This window comes from Salmo salar, chromosome 26, assembly GCF_965601325.2.
Source record: "Salmo salar chromosome 26, fSalSal1, whole genome shotgun sequence".
Classification (NCBI taxonomy): domain Eukaryota; kingdom Metazoa; phylum Chordata; class Actinopteri; order Salmoniformes; family Salmonidae; genus Salmo; species Salmo salar.
This window is the reverse complement of record NC_138316.1, coordinates 5,215,142-5,232,435: the sequence shown is the minus strand read 5'-3', so window position 1 is coordinate 5,232,435 and position 17,294 is coordinate 5,215,142. Positions and strand designations below refer to the sequence as shown.

General features: G+C 42.9%; 1 protein-coding gene across 5 annotated transcripts in view; it reads left to right on the top strand.

Moving 5' to 3' along the window:
• LOC106587054 (low-density lipoprotein receptor-related protein 4) overlaps nt 1-17,294 on the top strand; it is a 274,954-nt gene that overhangs the window by 237,166 nt on the left and 20,494 nt on the right. For 2 of the 5 annotated variants that reach the window (XM_014174937.3, XM_014174936.3), the window contains exons 31-37: nt 576-684; nt 943-1,135; nt 6,645-6,758; nt 6,893-7,004; nt 7,208-7,272; nt 12,158-12,245; nt 15,524-15,665. In XM_014174937.3, the coding sequence (XP_014030412.3) occupies nt 576-684; nt 943-1,135; nt 6,645-6,758; nt 6,893-7,004; nt 7,208-7,272; nt 12,158-12,245; nt 15,524-15,665 (823 nt within the window). Of the gene's footprint in view, nt 1-575; nt 685-942; nt 1,136-6,644; nt 6,759-6,892; nt 7,005-7,207; nt 7,273-12,157; nt 12,246-15,523; nt 15,666-16,186; nt 16,250-17,294 lie in introns of all 5 variants that reach the window. The other 3 variants (XM_014174938.3, XM_014174939.3, XM_014174940.3) reach the window with 2 other exon arrangements.

The window sequence follows — 17,294 nt, the reverse complement described above, 5'->3', positions numbered from 1 at the left end:
AAGCTGGTGCTCATGAAATAAACGAGGAGTTACTTAGCTCTTCAACTTCTAAATAAGTCTCTGTCTCTATCGCTCAACTTACACATATTGTTTTGCTGTGCTGTGTTAGAGAAGGCAAGAGACCACATAGTCTGCCATCACTGTAACACAGCACAATTGAGAAGTGTTCACACATTCAAGCCTCTCTCTCTTTTTAATTGTTGTCTGTGAGCTTATGTAAAGCCTGCTAGCTCTCATTATAAAAATTCTCAGTGTTGTAACAGTAATTAACCTTGTTCCGTGTCTCAAACTATGTCATGTTGGGTCCTTGAATTTGAGGGAATTGGGCCTGGAAAGTCCTTGAAAAGTCCGTGAATTTGATGTTTAAGAAGGTGTGGAAATCCTGTGTGTAGTAAATCATAGTACAGTACAGGAGTTTTCTGGCCTCTTGATAGATAGCTTTGATGTCAGTTCCTGTTAAATCCCTCTCATCTCTGTCTAACATATCTGTAAAGTATTTTGCCTAGTATGTATTTTGCCTAGTATGTATATGTACTATGAATGTGTGTGTTTAACTCCTCTGTGTGTGTGTGTAGGATCTTCTGGGTGGATGCTCACCTGGACCGCATTGAGAGTTCCGACCTAAACGGAAAGCTCCGTCAAATCCTCGTCAGCCCTGTGTCCCACCCCTTTGCCCTCACACAGGTACCCCCCCAGCTGTCAATCAACCACCTGACCCCTCCCCCTGGCTGCCACATCCACTCACTTGCTCTCTCACTCCTCTGCCACTCAATTGTTTGTTCACTGCCTCACTTGCTCTCCCTCCTGCTCCACTCATACTGAACCATAAAACTGAACCATTCTACTTCCCTCCATCTCTGACCTTCATTTTCTTCCTCCCTCTCTCTCTTCCTCGTCTGTGTTTCTTTCTCTCCTCTCTTTTTCTCTACCTTATTCCCCCAGTTGAAGCCGGTGTCCTCCCCTCTAACCCCTTTCTCCCGACTCTCGCAGCAAGACCGTTGGATCTACTGGACGGATTGGCAGACTAAGTCCATTCAGCGTGTGGACAAACACACTGGCCGCAGCAAGGAGACGGTGCTGGCCAACGTGGAGGGCCTCATGGACATCATCATAGTCTCGCCACAGAGGCAGAGTGGTAAGGGAGCAGGGAGATATTGCCCCTAGATGCTGATCTTGAGTCATTTTAGCATTTTCCCGACTAACGGTTAAGGTTAGGATTGGGGAGGGGAAGCTGATCCTAGACCTGTACCGAAGGGGAAACTTCACCCTTGAGCGAGCGGTAAGTTGCCCCTAACTACTGATACCGGTTCAAGTATTAGTTCATCTTTTTATGGCGTAGGTTAGAATTGAGGGTAATCTGATCCAAGATGATTAGAGCCAGATTCTACCTTCAACCCCCATTGTAGTGTCGCCACAGTGACTGAGTGGTAGCGAGGCATTTCGGGGATGTTTTTTATTTACATTTTTCAAGCTTTCACCTTATACTGTTGGTCACATTCAAGGATGGATATTTACAGTGTGTTATGTAATACATGCCTTGTTTAGAGCTGAGGTAAAAAAAACATTTTTACTCAACAATAGTAAAAGTGTTCAACATTGTATTGTGAATCTCTACAAGCTCTTCTTCATCTGTTGAGTACACCTGCTATAAAATGGCCGTTAAGCTTAAGGGATATCCATCCCGTCAATTACGGTAAAAAAATACAAAATGACATACCATTCAAAAGCAATTGTCTTTTTGGAAATCAACCTCAAATCTTACTGCTGGCAATGTCCTAAGCATGCCCCACATAGCTGTCTTAAGATGAATGCACTAGATGTGAGTCGCTCTTGATAGGAGTGTCTGTTAAATCTGGATAATAACATTGCTAAATTACTGAAATGTAAAATGTACACCCCGGTAATCATAATGCAATGCATTTCTTTCTCAATTCATTACCTTGCATGTATCCTCCAGTATGTACCATTGCTATATCTGACTCGTTTTCTATGAGCAAATTGAATGGGAAAATAAGTTGGACGTTTCCTCGCTTGTCTATGTGTTATTTAAAAAATAACACCCCAATCGCTAGGGTCATTTTAAGATGTCAGGTGTCAAAATATGTACAGTTTTGACACTGAGCTCATTGCCCAACCGGACGCATCTGGTTTCAGGTGGCCGGGAGACCTCATGATCTTCAGCTGCTATTTAGCGAACGAACTGGGAATCAGACAGGAAATCTAATTGCGTTAGTGGAAAGGTAGCAACGTTAGTTTGCTTCTCATATGTATATTATTTCTGTATGTTGAAAAATGGAGCCGTTGCACAAACCCTGCAGTTTTCAAATGGCTGTGTTCCTAGGGGAATTTATGCATGTTTGTAGCGCCACCATTGCTCTGGCTCTGTAATAGTCACATTGTTGCTATTTCTAATAGCACTAAGCATGTATTGGTTGAAAATCTTAATGTCTTTTATTAAGCATAAAATATGTTAGTCACAGCCGTGTATATTCCCCCTCAAGCCAATACCACAACGGCCCTCAAGGAACTACACTGGACATTATGCAAACTGGAAACCACATACAGTGAGGGAAAAAGTATTTGATCCCCTGCTGATTTTGTACGTTTGCCCACTGACAAAGAAATGATCAGTCTATAATTTTAATGGTAGGTTTATTTGAACAGTGAGAGACAGAATAACAACAACAAAATCCAGAAAAACACATGTCAAAAATGTTATAAAATGATTTGCATTTTAATGAGGGAAATAAGTATTTGACCCCCTCTCAATCAGAAAGATTTCTGGCTCCCAGGTGTCTTTTATACAGGTAACGAGCTGAGATTAGGAGCACACTCTTAAAGGGAGTGCTTCTAATCTCAGCTTGTTACCTGTATAAAAGACACCTGTCCACAGAAGCAATCAATCAATCAGATTCCAAACTCTCCACCATGGCCAAGACCAAAGAGCTCTCCAAGGATGTCAAGGACAAGATTGTAGACCTACACAAGGCTGGAATGGGCTACAAGACCATTGCCAAGCAGCTTGGTGAGAAGGTGACAACATTTGGTGCGATTATTCGCAAATGGAAGAAACACAAAAGAACTGTCAATATCCCCCGGCCTGGGGCTCCATGCAAGATCTCACCTCGTGGAGTTGCAATGATCATGAGAACAGTGAGGAATCAGCCCAGAACTACACGGGAGGATCTTGTCAATGATCTCAAGGCAGCTGGGACCATAGTCACCAAGAAAACAATTGGTAACACACTACGCCGTGAAGGACTGAAATCCTGCAGCGCCTGCAAGGTCCCCCTGCTCAAGAAAGCACATATACATGCCCGTCTGAAGTTTGCCAATGAACATCTGAATGATTCAGAGGACAACTGGGTGAAAGTGTGGTGGTCAGATGAGACCAAAATGGAGCTCTTTGGCATCAACTCAACTCGCCATGTTTGGAGGAGGAGGAATGCTGCCTATGACCCCAAGAACACCATCCCCACCGTCAAACATGGAGGTGGAAACATTATGCTTTTGGGGTGTTTTTCTGCTAAGGAGACAGGACAACTTCACCGTATCAAAGGGACGATGGACGGGGCCATGTACCGTCAAATCTTGGGTGAGAACCTCCTTCCCTCAGCCAGGGCATTGAAAATGGGTCGTGGATGGGTATTCCAGCACGACAATGACCCAAAACACACGGCCAAGGCAACAAAGGAGTGGCTCAAGAAGAAGCACATTAAGGTCTTGGAGTGGCCTAGCCAGTCTCCAGACCTTAATCCCATAGAACATCTGTGGAGGGAGCTGAAGGTTCGAGGTCTGCAAAGAGGAGTGGGACAAAATCCCTCCTGAGATGTATGCAAACCTGGTGGCCAACTACAAGAAACGTCTGACCTCTGATTGCCAACAAGGGTTTTGCCACCAAGTACTAAGTCATGTTTTGCAGAGGGGTCAAATACTTATTTCCGTCATTAAAATGCAAATCATTTTATAACATTTTTGACATGCGTTTTTCTGGATATTGTTGTTGTTATTCTGTCTCTCACTGTTCAAATAAACCTACCATTAAAATTATGGACTGATAATTTCTTTGTCAGTGGGCAAACGTACAAAATCAGCAGGAGATCAAATACTTTTTTCCCTCACTGTATCCTGAGGCCACATGTATTGTAGCTGAGGATTTTAACAAAATAAAATTGAGGAAAAAGCTACCAAAGTTCTATCAACACATTGACTGTAGACTGTAGTTGCTTAGGAAAAACACTAGACCACTGCTACGTGCCTTTTCGAGATGCTTACAAGGCCCTCCCCACCCTCCCTTCAGCAAATCAGATCACGACTCTATTTTGCTCCTCCCTTCCTATATAAAATAACTCAAACAAGAAGTACCCGTGCTAAGGTCTATTCAACACTGGTGTGACCAATTGGAATTCATGCTTCAAGATTGTTTTGATCAATGTTCCACGTAGGCACTGAGAATAAAATTGACGTTTACACAAACACGTGACAGAGTTAATCAGGAAGTGTATAGGGGATGTCACCCACGGTGACTATTAAAACCTACACAAACCAGAAACCGTGGAATGAAGGCAGCATTTGCGTAAAACTGAAAGCGCGAACCTCCGCATTTAACCATGGCAAGAATACTGGGAATAGGGTTGAATTCAAACGGTGTAGTTTTTCCCTCCGTAAGGCAATCAAACAGGCAAAATGTCAGTGCAGAGACAAAGTGAAGTCGCAATTCAACAGCTCAGACACGAGACGTATGTGGCAGGGTCGACAGACTGTCACGGATTACAAAGGGAAACCAGCCAGGTCGTGGACACCGTCTTGCTCCCAGACAAGCTGAACATCATCCTCGAGCGCCCGCTTTGAGGATAACACAGTGCCACCAACGCAGGCAGCTCCCAAGGACTGTGGGCTCTTGTTCTCCGTGGCTAACTTGAGTAAGACATTTAAGAGTGTTAACCCTCGCAAGACTGCCGGCATCCCTAGAGCATGCGCAGACCAGCTGGCTGGAGTATTTACGGACATATTCAATCTCTCCCTATCCCAGCCTATCCCAGTCTGCTTTCCCCACTTGCTTCAAGATGTTCACCATTGTTCCTGTACCCAAGAAAGCACAGGTAACTGAACTAAATTACTATCGCCCCATAGCACTCACTTCTGTCATCATGAAGTACTTTGAGAGTCTAGTTAAGGATCACCTCACCTCTACCTTACCTGACATCATAGACCCACTTCAATTTGCTTACCACCCCAATAGATCCACAGACTAGGCAATCACCATCACACTGCCCTATCCCATCTGGACAAGAGGAATACCTACATCAGAATGCTGTTCATTGACTATAGCTCAGCCTTCAACACCATAGTAACCTCCAAGCTCATCATTAAGCTCAGGGCCCTGGATCTGAACCCTGCCCTGTGTGACTGGGTCCTGGACTTCCTGATGGGTCGCCCCCAGGTGGTGAAGGTAGGAAACAACACCTCCACTTTGCTGATCCTTAACACAGGGGCCCCACAAGGGTGCGTGCTCAGCCCCCTCCTGTACTCCTTGTTCACCCATGACTGCGTGGCCACGCACGCCTCCAAGTCAATCATCAAGTTTGCAAACGACACAACAGTAGTAGGCCAGATTACTAACAATGATGAGACAGTGTACACGGAGGAGGTGAGGGCCCTGGTGGAGCGTTGCCAGGGAAATATCCTCTCCCTCAACGTCAACAAAACAAAAGAGCTGATCATGGACTTCAGGAAACAGCAGAGGGAGCATGTCCCCATCCACATCGATGGGACCACAGTGGAGACAATCTGAAATGGTCCACCCAAACAGAGAGTGTGGTGAAGAAGGCGCAACAGCGCCTCTTCAACTTCAGGAGGCTGAAGAAATTCGGCTTGGCCCCTAAGACCCTCAAACTTTTACAGATACACAATTGAGATTATCCTGTCGGGCTGTATCACTGCCTGGTACAGCAACTGCACCGCCCACATCCACAGGGCTCTCCAGAGGATGGTGTGGTCTGCCCAACGCATCACCGGGGGCACACTGCCTGCCCTCCAGGACACCTACAGCACCCGATGTCAAAGGAAGGCCAACAAGGACATCAGCAACCCGAGCCACTGCCTGTTCAACCCGTTACCATCCAGAACGCGAGGTCAGTACAGGTGCATTAAACCTGGGACCAGGAGACTGAAAACAGCTATCTCAAGGCCATCAGACTGTTAAATAGCCATCACTAGCCGGGTACCACCCGGTTACTCAACCCTTCACCTTAGAGGCTGCTGCCCTATATACATAGACATGGAATCACTGGCCACTTTAATAATGGAGCAATAGTCACTTTAATAATGTTTACATACTGCTTTACTTATCTCATATGTATATACTATATTATATTCTCCTGTATTTAGTCAATGCCACTCCAGCATTGCTCGTCCTGATATTTCTTAGTTCCATTCTTGTACTTTTAGATTTCTGTATTGTTATGAATTGTTAGATACTACTGCACTGTTGGAGCTAGGAACACGAGCATTGCGCTACACCCACAATAACATCTGCTAAATGTGTATGTGACCAATAAAATGTTATTTGATTTTATATGTGCCATTGTGAAAATGTCACAAGAGTTTAACAGGTTAAAGTAAGACTTTTCTTTTCAATGCAGGCACTAACCACTGTGGAGTGAATAATGGAGGATGTACTCATCTCTGCTTCGCTAATACAAACAGCTTTGTCTGTGCCTGCCCTGATGAACCAGACAGCAGGCCCTGCTCCACCAGTGAGTTTGTGTGTGTGTGTGTATATGTACTTGCATGCGTGTGAGAAACAACTTATTTTGATAAGCAACATTCCAGCTTTGTGTGTGATCTGTTTATGTATCTTTAAAACACTAATCATTGTTCCTCTGTTTAGTCTCAGGTTATGTGCCAACCTCACCAGACAGAGAGACCACCAGCACCCCAGCCCCTAACAAGATCCCCAAAGCCCCCACAGACACGCCTCAGCAAGGACCCCCACTGATTAAGTCTGTCAACTACAGGCCTGATATTTTACCTCATTGGCCATGACTTGAAGGGATCCTATTGATACATAATGAGTGCTGTCTGATATGAATATTGACTAAATACCTTGTATCACTATGCTTTACTTTTATATCTTCAGTTTGTGAGAAAGTATAGGCTCAGTTTGATGGTAAATGTTTTTGTTTTTTTACATCCCGTTTCGTAGCTGCACAGACAAGAGCCTGAGTGTGGAGGGCTGCGTTGAGAGCAACGTGGTGACGGCTCCTCACGGTAAGATAAAGATCAGTCAGCTTCATCATCATCATTATCATGATTATTACCCTCAGTAGCATCTTCATCACACTTTGCATCATCATTACTATCATCATAATAAATGATTCACTTTCAGATGACAGTGTTGATTTTATAGGCTATATCTAATTGTTTAGATGTCATGGCGGTGTAATCCACTCATTGGTTGATGTTGGGGGGAAAATGGCGCCGGAGGGGAGGGCTGCCGTTTTTATCGGCTCTTAACCTCTTACATCTAGACGTTCCGCTAGCGGAACACCTGCTCCAATATCCAATGATGGGCGTGGCGCGAAATACAAATTCCTCTAAAATCCGAAAACTTCCATTTTTCAAACATATGACTATTTTACAGCATTTTAAAGACAAGACTCTCGTTAATCTAACCACACTGTCCGATTTCAAAAAGGCTTTACAACGAAAGCAAAACATTAGATTATGTCAGCAGAGTACCCAGCTAGAAATAATCAGACACCCATTTTTCAAGCTAGCATATAATGTCACAAAAAACAAAACCACAGCTAAATGCAGCACTAACCTTTGATGATCTTCATCAGATGACAACCCTAGGACATTATGTTATACAATGCATGCATGTTTTGTTCAATCAACTTCATATTTATATCAAAAACCAGCTTTTTTACATTAGCATGTGACGTTCAGAACTAGCATACCCCCCCCGCAAACATCCGGTGAATTTACTAAATTACTCACGATAAACGTTCACAAAAAGCATAACAATTATTTTAAGAATTATAGATACAGAACTCCTCTATGCACTCGATATGTCCGATTTTAAAATAGCTTTTCAGTGAAAGCACATTTTGCAATATTCTCAGTAGATAGCCCAGCCATCACGGCTAGCCATTTAGACACCGACCAAGTTTAGCCCTGATCAAACTCCGATTTACTATTACAAAAGTTTCATTACCTTTGTTGTCTTCGTCAGAATGCACTCCCAGGACTGCTACTTCAATAACAAATGTTGGTTTGGTCCAAAATAATCCATCGTTATATCCAAATTGCGGCGTTTTGTTTGTGCGTTCCAAGACACTATCCGAAATGGTAAATCAGGGTCGCGAGCATGGCGCAACTCGTGACAAAAGATTTCTAAATATTCCATTACCGTACTTCGAAGCATGTCAACCACTGTTTAAAATCAATTTTTATGCCATTTTTCTCGTAAAAAAGCGATAATATTCCGACCGGGAATCTCCGTTTAGCTAAACAGAGGAAAGAAAACAAAGCTTTCGGTCGACGCGGGCACGAGCCTGAGTCTCACAGTACTGTAACCAGCCACTATCCAAACGCGCTACTTTGTTTCAGCCAGAGCCTGCAAAGCCACGATTCAGCATTTTGCCGCCTTCTGAGAGACCATGTGAGCCGTAGAAAGTGTCACGTAAGAGCAGAGATCCCCTGTAATAGATAGAGATAATCAACAAGGCCAAGAAATGGTCAGACAGGGTACTTCCTGTACAGGATCTTCTCAGGTTTTGGCCTGCCAAATGAGTTCTGTTATACTCACAGACACCATTCAAACAGTTTTAGAAACTTTGGAGTGATTTCTATCCAAAGCTAATAATTATATGCATATTCTAGTTTCTGGGCAGGAGTATTAATCAGATTAAATCGGGTACGTTTTTTATCCGTCCGTGAAAATACTGCCCCCTAGCCATAACAGGTTAACCAACCATGATATTTTGTTTGTTTTTTCGCATTGTTCGTAACTTGTTTTGTACATAATGTTGCTGCTACTGTCTCTTATGACCGAAAATAGCTTCTGGACATCAGATTACTCACCTCAAATTGGACGAAGAGTTCATTGAGTCGGACGGGTGGGATATGTTCTACAGACACCCGACCAGGCCTAGATCCCCTTGATTTGCTGGAAAAGGAAACAGAGGTTTTGCGGAAAGAGATCAGGGTGCCTTGTGAGGATCACGCGACGAATGGCTAATCTGCCCTTGCCTTCCATCCTGCTAACTAACGTTCAATCGCTGGAGAATAAATGGGACAAACTGAAAGCACGTATATCCTACCGACAGGACATTAAAAACTGTAATATCTTATGTTTCACCGAGTCGTGGCTGAATGACGACATTAAGAACATACAACTGGCGGATTATACACTCTATCGGCAGGACAGAACAGCAGCCTCTGGTAAGACACAGGGCGGGGGCCTATGCATATTTGTAAACAATAGCTGGTGCACGATATCTAAGAAAGTCTTAAGGTTTTGCTCGCCTAAGGTAGAGTATCTCATAAGCTGTAGACCACACTATCTACCTAGAGAGTTTTCATATGTATTTTTCATAGATGTCTACATACCACCACAGACCGAGGCTGGCACTAAATCCGCACTCAATGAGCTGTATTCCTCCATAATCAAACAGGAAAACGCTCATACAGAGGTGGCGCTCCTAGTGGCCGGGGACTTTAAAGCAGGGAATCTTAAATCAGTTTTACCTCATTTTTATCAACATGTTAAATGTGCAACCAGAAGAAAAACAATTCTAGACCACCTTTACTCTACAAACAGAGACGCGTACAAAGCTCTCCCTCACCCTCCATTTGGCAACTCTGACCATAACTCTATTCCGGATTCCTGCTAACAAGCAAAAATTACAGCACGAAGCACCAGTGACTCGGTCAATAAAGAAGTGGTCAGATGAAGTAGATGCTAAACTACAGGACTGTTTTGCTAGCACAGACTGGAATATGTTCTGGGATTCTTCCGATGCCGTTGAGGAGTACACCACAACAGTCATTGGCTTCATCAATAAGTGCATTGAGGACGTGGTCCCCACAGTGATTGTACGTACATACCCCAACCAGAAGCCATCGATTACAGGCAGCATTTGCACTGAGCTAAAGGCTAGAGCTGCCGCTTTCAAGGTGAGGGACTGTAACCCAGAAGCTTATAAGAAATCCCGCTATGCCCTCCGACGAACCATCAAACAGGCAAAGCATCAATACAGGACTAAGATCAAATCCTACTACACCGGCTCCGACGCTCGTCAGATGTGGCAGGGCTTGCAAACTATTACAGACTACAAAGGGAAGCACAGCTGAGAGCTGCCCAGTGACACAAGCCTACCAGACGAGCTAAATAACTTCTATGCTCGCTTTGAGGCAAGTGACACTGAAACATGCATGAGAGCATAAGCTGTTCTGGGCGACTGTTTGATCACGCTCTCCGCAGCCGATGTGAGTAAGACCTTTAAACAGGTCAACATTCACAAGGCCGCTTGGCCAGAAGGATTACTAGAATGTGTCCTTCGAGCAGGCGTTGACCAACTGGCAAGTGTCTTCACTGACATTTTCAACCTCTCCATGTCTGAGTCTGTAATACCAACGTGTTTCAAGCAGACCACCATAGTCCCTGTGCATGAGAACACTAAGGTAATCTGCCTAAATGACTACCAACCCGTAGCACTCACGTCTGTAGCAATGAAATTGCTTTGAAAGGCTGTTCATGGTTCACATCAATACCATTATCCCAGAAACCCTAGACTCACTCCAATTTGCATACTGCACCAACAGATCCACAGATGATGCAATCTCCATTACACTCCACACTGCCCTTTTCCACCTGGACAAAAGGAACACCTATGTGAGAATGCTATTCATTTACTACAGCTCAGCGTTCAACACCATCGTGCCTTCAAAGCTCATTACTAAGATAAGGACCCTGGGACGAGACACCTCCCTCTGCAACTGGATCCTGAACTTCCTGACGGGCCTACCCCAAGTGGTAAGGGTAAGTAACAACACATCTGCCACGCTGATCCACAACATGGGGGCCCCTCAGGGGTGCGTGCCTCGTCCTCTCCTGTACTCCCTGTTCACTCATGACTGCACGGCCAGGCACGACTCCAACACCATCATTAAGTTTTCTGATGACACAACAGTGGTAGGCCTGATCACCGACAACAACCTCTCCCTCGACGTGATCAAGACAAAGGAGATGATCGTGGACTACAGGAAAAGGAGGACGGAGCACGTCCCCATTCTCATCGGCGTGTCTCTAGTGGAGCAGGTTGAGAGCTTTAAGTACCTTGGTGTCCACATCACCAACAAACTAACATGGTCCAAACACACCAAGACAGTCACGAAGACGGCATGACAAAACCTATTCCCCCTCAGGAGACTGAACATTTTTGCCATGGGTCCTCAGATCCTCAAATGGTTTTAAAGCTGCACCATCGAGTGCGTCCTGACGGATTGTATCACTGCCTCGGCCTCCGACCGCAAGGCACTACAGAGGCTAGTGCGTATGGCCCAGTACATCACTGGGGCCAAGCTTCCTGCCATCCAGGAACTCTATACCAGGCGGTGTTAGAGGAAGTCCCTAAAAATTGTCAGACTCCAGCCACCCTAGTCATAGACTGTTCTCTCTGCTACCGCACGGCAAGCGGTACTGGAGCACCAAGTCTAGGTCCAAGAGGCTTCTCAACAGCTTCTACCCTCAAGCCATAAGACTCCTGAACAGCTAATCAAATGGCTACCCAGACTATTTGCATAGCTTCCCCCCTTCTATGCTGCTGCTACTGTCTGTTATTATCTATACACAGTCACTTTAATAACTCTACCTACATGTACATATTACCTCAATTACCTTGACCATGGTGCCCCTGCACATTGACTCTGTACCGGTACCCTGTGTATATAGCCCAACTATTGTTATTTACTGCTGCACTTCAATTGTTTGTTATTCTTCTCTTTTTTTGTTGATATTTTCTTAAAATTGCATTGTTGGTTTAAGGGCTTGTAAAGTAAGCATTTCACTGTAAGGTCTACACCTGTTGTATTCGGCGCATGTGACAAATACAATTTGATTTGTTCATCTGCAACGCTTCTTTCACAGGGGAGGGGCTTCATATCAGCTATGTGATTGGAGGAGCATTGACCATTCTGGCCATCCTGATAATCATCACTGCCTTCATTATTTACAGGTAAGACCAAGTCCTCTCTAAATACTCATTTGACATTTACATTTTAGTAATTTATCCGACGCTCTAATCTAGAGCAATTTATTGTTAGTACATTCATCTTAACCTCTATGGGCTAGGTGGGACGCTAGCGTCCCCCCCGTGGTGCACTCCATCAACAGCAGGTGCATTTCAAGAGCGGCAAATTTGAATCCAAATAAATGTCAAAATTCAAATTTTTCAAACATACAACTATTTTACACCCTTTGAAAGATAAACATCTCCTTAATCTAACCACGTTTTACGATTTCAAAAAGGTTTTACGGCGAAAGCATAAATTTTGAGTATGTTAGGACAGTACATTTACAAGAGTTGTGTGTAATGTTTTGTCAATTCAAAGACAGGTTCACCAAAACCATAAAACCAGCTAAAATGATGCACTAACCTTTTACAATCTCCATCAGATGACACTCCTAGGACATTATGTTAGACAATGCATGCATTTTTAGTTCTATCAAGTTCATATTTATATCCAAAAACAGCGTTTTACTATGGCATTGATGTTGAGGAAATCGTTTCCCTCCAATAACCGGCAGTCAAGTCAACACCACAAATTAAATAATTAAAATTAGAAAACATTGGTAAAATATTATATTGTCATTTAAAGAATTATAGATTTACATCTCTTGAACGCAATCAACTTGCCAGATTAAAAAATAACCTTACTGGGAAATCACACTTTGCAATAATCTGAGCTCTGCGCCCAGAAAAATACGCGTTGCGATACAGACTAGACGTCATGTTGGGGAGATCTAAAATCGAAAATACTATGTAAATAATCCATTACCTTTGATTCTCTTCATCAGATGTCACTTCCAGGTATCACAGGTCCATAACGAATGTAGTTTTGTTCAAAAAAGCTCATCATTTATGTCCAAAAATCTCCGTCTTGTTAGCACATGATCTAAGCCAGCCGGACTTCTCGTCATGAACGAGGGGAAAAAATATATTTACGTTCGTTCAAACATGTAAAACGTTGTATAGCATAAATCATTAGGGCCTTTTTTAACCAGAACATGAATAATATTCAAGGTGGACGAATGCATACTCTTTTATAACGTATTGGAACGAGGGTACCCAACATGAACTCGCGCGCCAGGTGTCTAATGGGCCATCATCGTTCCATGGCTCTTGTTCGGTCAGATCTCCCTCCAGAAGACTCAAAACACTTTGTAAAGGCTGGTGACATCTAGTGGAAGCAATAGGAAGTGCCAAAATATTCCTCAGCCCCTGTGTTTTTCAATGGGATAGGTTTAAAGGTAATACAACACATCAGGTATCCACTTCCTGTCAGAAAATGTCTCAGGGTTTTGCCTGCCAAATGAGTTCTGTTATACTCACAGACACCATTCAACCAGTTTTAGAAACTTTAGGGTGTTTTCTATCCATATATAATAAGTATATGCATATTCTAGTTACTGGGTAGGATTAGTAACCAGATTAAATCGGGTACATTTTTTTTATCCAGCTGTGCAAATACTGCCCCCTAGCCCTAACAGGTTAAAGTAGCTAGGTGAGACAACCACATTAGTCCTAGTAAGTAAAATGTTCCTCAATTAAGAAGTCATCAACAAAGTTAATGCTAGTAATAAAAAGAATATGTACACTACTGTTCAAAAGTTTGGGATCACTTAGAAATGTCCTTGTTTTTTTTAAGAAAAGCAAATTTTTTTGTCCATTAAAATCTAATAAAATTGATCAGAAATACAGTGTAGACATTGTTAATGTTGTAAATTAATATTGTAGCTGGAAATGTGATTTTTTTATGGAATATCTACATAGGCGTACAGAGGCCCATTATCAGCAACCATCACTCCTGTGTTCCAATGGCACGTTGCATTAGCTAATCCAACTTTATTATTTTAAAAGGCTAATTGATCATTAGAAAACCCTTTTGTAATTATGTTAGCACAGCTGAAAACTGTTGTTCTGATTTAAAGAAGCAATAAAACTGGCCTTCTTTAGACTAGTTGAGTATCTGGATCATCAGCATTTGTGGGAGAGAAACAGACGCCTCACAAGTCCTCAATAGGCAGCTTCATTAAATAGTACCCGCCAAACACCAGTCTCAAAGTCAACAGTGAAGAGGCGACTCCGGGATGCTGGCCTTCTAGGCAGAGTTCCTTTGTCCAGTGCCTGTGTTCTTTTGCCCATCTTAATCTTTTCTTTTTATTGGCCAGTCTGAGATATGGCTTTTTCTTTGCAACTCTGCCTTGAAGGCCAGCATCCCGGAGTCACCTCTTCACTGTTGACTTTGAGACTGGTGTTTTGCAGGTACTATTTAATGAAGCTGCCAGTTGAGGACTTGAGGCGTCTGTTTCTCAAACTAGACACTCTAGTGTACTTGTCCTCTTGCTCAGTTGTGCACTGGGGCCTCCCACTCCTCTTTCTATTCTGGTTAGAGCCAGTTTGCACTGTTCTGTGAAGGGAGTAGTACACATCATTGTAAGAGATCTTAAGTTTCTTGGCAATTTCTCGCATGGAATAGCCTTCATTTCTCAGAACAAGAATAGACTGATGAGTTTCAGAAGAAAGGTCTTTGTTTCTGGCCATTTTGAGCCTGTAATTGAACCCAAAAATGCTTATGCTCAAGATACTCAACTAGTCTAAAGTCCAGTTTTATTGCTTCTTTAATTAGCACAACAGTTTTCAGCTGTGCTAACATAATTGCAAAAGGGTTTTCTAATGATCAATTAGCCTTTTAAAATGATAAACTTGACTAACACAACGTGATTGGAACACAGGAGTGAGGGTTGCTGATAATGGGCCTCTGTACGCCTATGTAGATATTCCATTAAAAATACGCCGTTTCCAGAAACAATAGTCATTTACAACATTAACAATGTCTTCACTGTATTTCTGATCAATTTGATGTTATTTTAATGGCCCAAAAAATGTGCTTTTCTTTCAAAAACAAGGACATTTCTAAGTGACTCCAAACTTTTGAACGGTAGTGTATATATATATGTCTATTATATATGTCTATTCTCCATCCCTTTATCTGCCCAGATCTGAAATAAGTGATTAGGTGCAAACAAATTTAGCACCAATAGATTTGGCCAGTGTTACTGTCATGTAACTTATCGTTTCATGTCAGTGCAGATAAAGAACACACAGAGAGGAAGCTACATTAGACCTGTGACATTTGTCTGTTGTGGGAGCTAACCTAGATTGCCACCCCATGGACAGTTTTATCCAGTGGACTGTGTGTACAATGTGTTTTCCCATCTTTCTATCCTCAGACACAAAAAGTCCAAGTTTGCTGACCCCGGGGTGAGCAACCTGACCTACAGTAACCCCTCATATAGGACGTCAACGCAAGAGGTCAAGATTGAGACCTCTCAAAAGCCGCCCATTTACAACCAGCTACGATATAAGAAAGAGGTAACTACCCAGGCCTATTTAGTATTTCAAGAAAATGATGACAGAGTTCTAGTCTAGCTAAGCATTTTTTCATGTGCAAGCATTTGCAGCAGATATTTTTCTGGAGGGTCTAAAGCATAAATGTGAAATCATGATTTGAAGGTGAAACGGAAATGTATGTTATTCTCATATAATAACGTGCAACCTTTGCACTGGTGCAAACGTTTACTGAATCTGGGCCTTATCTCTCACTTCAGACTTTGATGAGAATGAGAAAGTACCTAATGTTTTAATAGAGTAATGGATACATTTGATGTGAATCCATTGGGTTTCTGTATGCCTATTATGACCGGGTTTCAAAAGGTATGGCCAGAAGTAACCATTGAGACAAATACTAGTTTTCAATGTTTGTCTCTATCTCCTATGCTGTAGATAGATTGCTTTACAGTAGTTTTATTATAACCAAACATGAAGAGGCACAAGTGGTGACCGACCCGTCCACTCATCTCTCTTTTCTTCTCTTCCCCTCTCCTTCACTGCAGCTCTCTCATCCTTACAACAGCCTCTCTCCTTTATTCTTTTGACCTGTTTTGTCCTGCGCAGAGGTAGTCACACACCATGGGGGAATCCCTCCAATCAACCTATCACTCTCTCTTTCACTCCTCCTGTATCTCTCACTCCTTTTGTCTCTTTCTCTTGTCCCCACCTTCACCTAGCATGTGTACATGCTCTCTCTCATGTGTCTACTATTGTTCCTCTGCTTGGTCATATATGACAACTGATTCTTTGTGATGACTGACTTAACTAATGATTTAAAAAATGTAGAGACATACAGTGCCTTCAGAAAATGTTCACACCCCTTCACTTTTTCCACTTTTGGTGTGCTACAGCCTGAATTTAAAATGGATTAAATTGAGATTGTGTGTCACTAGCATACACACAATCAAATCAAATCAAGTTTTATTTGTCACATTCACATGGTTAGCAGATGTTAATGCGAGTGTAGCAAAATGCTTGTGCTTCTTGTTCTGACAGGGCAGTAATATCTAACAAGTAATCTAACAATTCCCCAACTACCTAATGCACACAAATCTAAAGGGCTGAATGAGAATATGTACATGTAAGTATATGGATGGCCGAGCAGCATAGGCAAGGTGCAGTAAATGGTATAAAATACGGTATAAACATGTGATATAAGATATGTAAACATTATTAAAGTGGCATTATTTAGAGTACATTGTATAAAGTGACTTGTGATGTGGCCAGTGATTTGGGTCTCAATGTAGGCAGCAGCCTCTCTGAGTTAGTGATTGCTGTTTAGCAGTCTGATGGCCTTGAGATAGAAGCTGTTTTCAGTCTCTCGGTCCCAGCTTTGATGCACCTGTACTGACCTCGCCTTCTGGATGATAGCGGTGTGAACAGGCAGCGGCTCGGGTGGTTGATGTCCTTGTTGATCTTTTTGGCCTTCCTGTGACATCGGGTGCTGTAGGTGTCATGGAGGGCAAGTAGTTTGCCACCGGTGATGCGTTGTGCAGACCACACCACCCTCTGGAGAGCCTTGCAGTTGAGGGTGGTGCAGTTGCCTTACCAGGCTGTGATACAGCCCAACCAGATGCTCTCGATTGTGCATCTTTTTTTATTTATTTCACC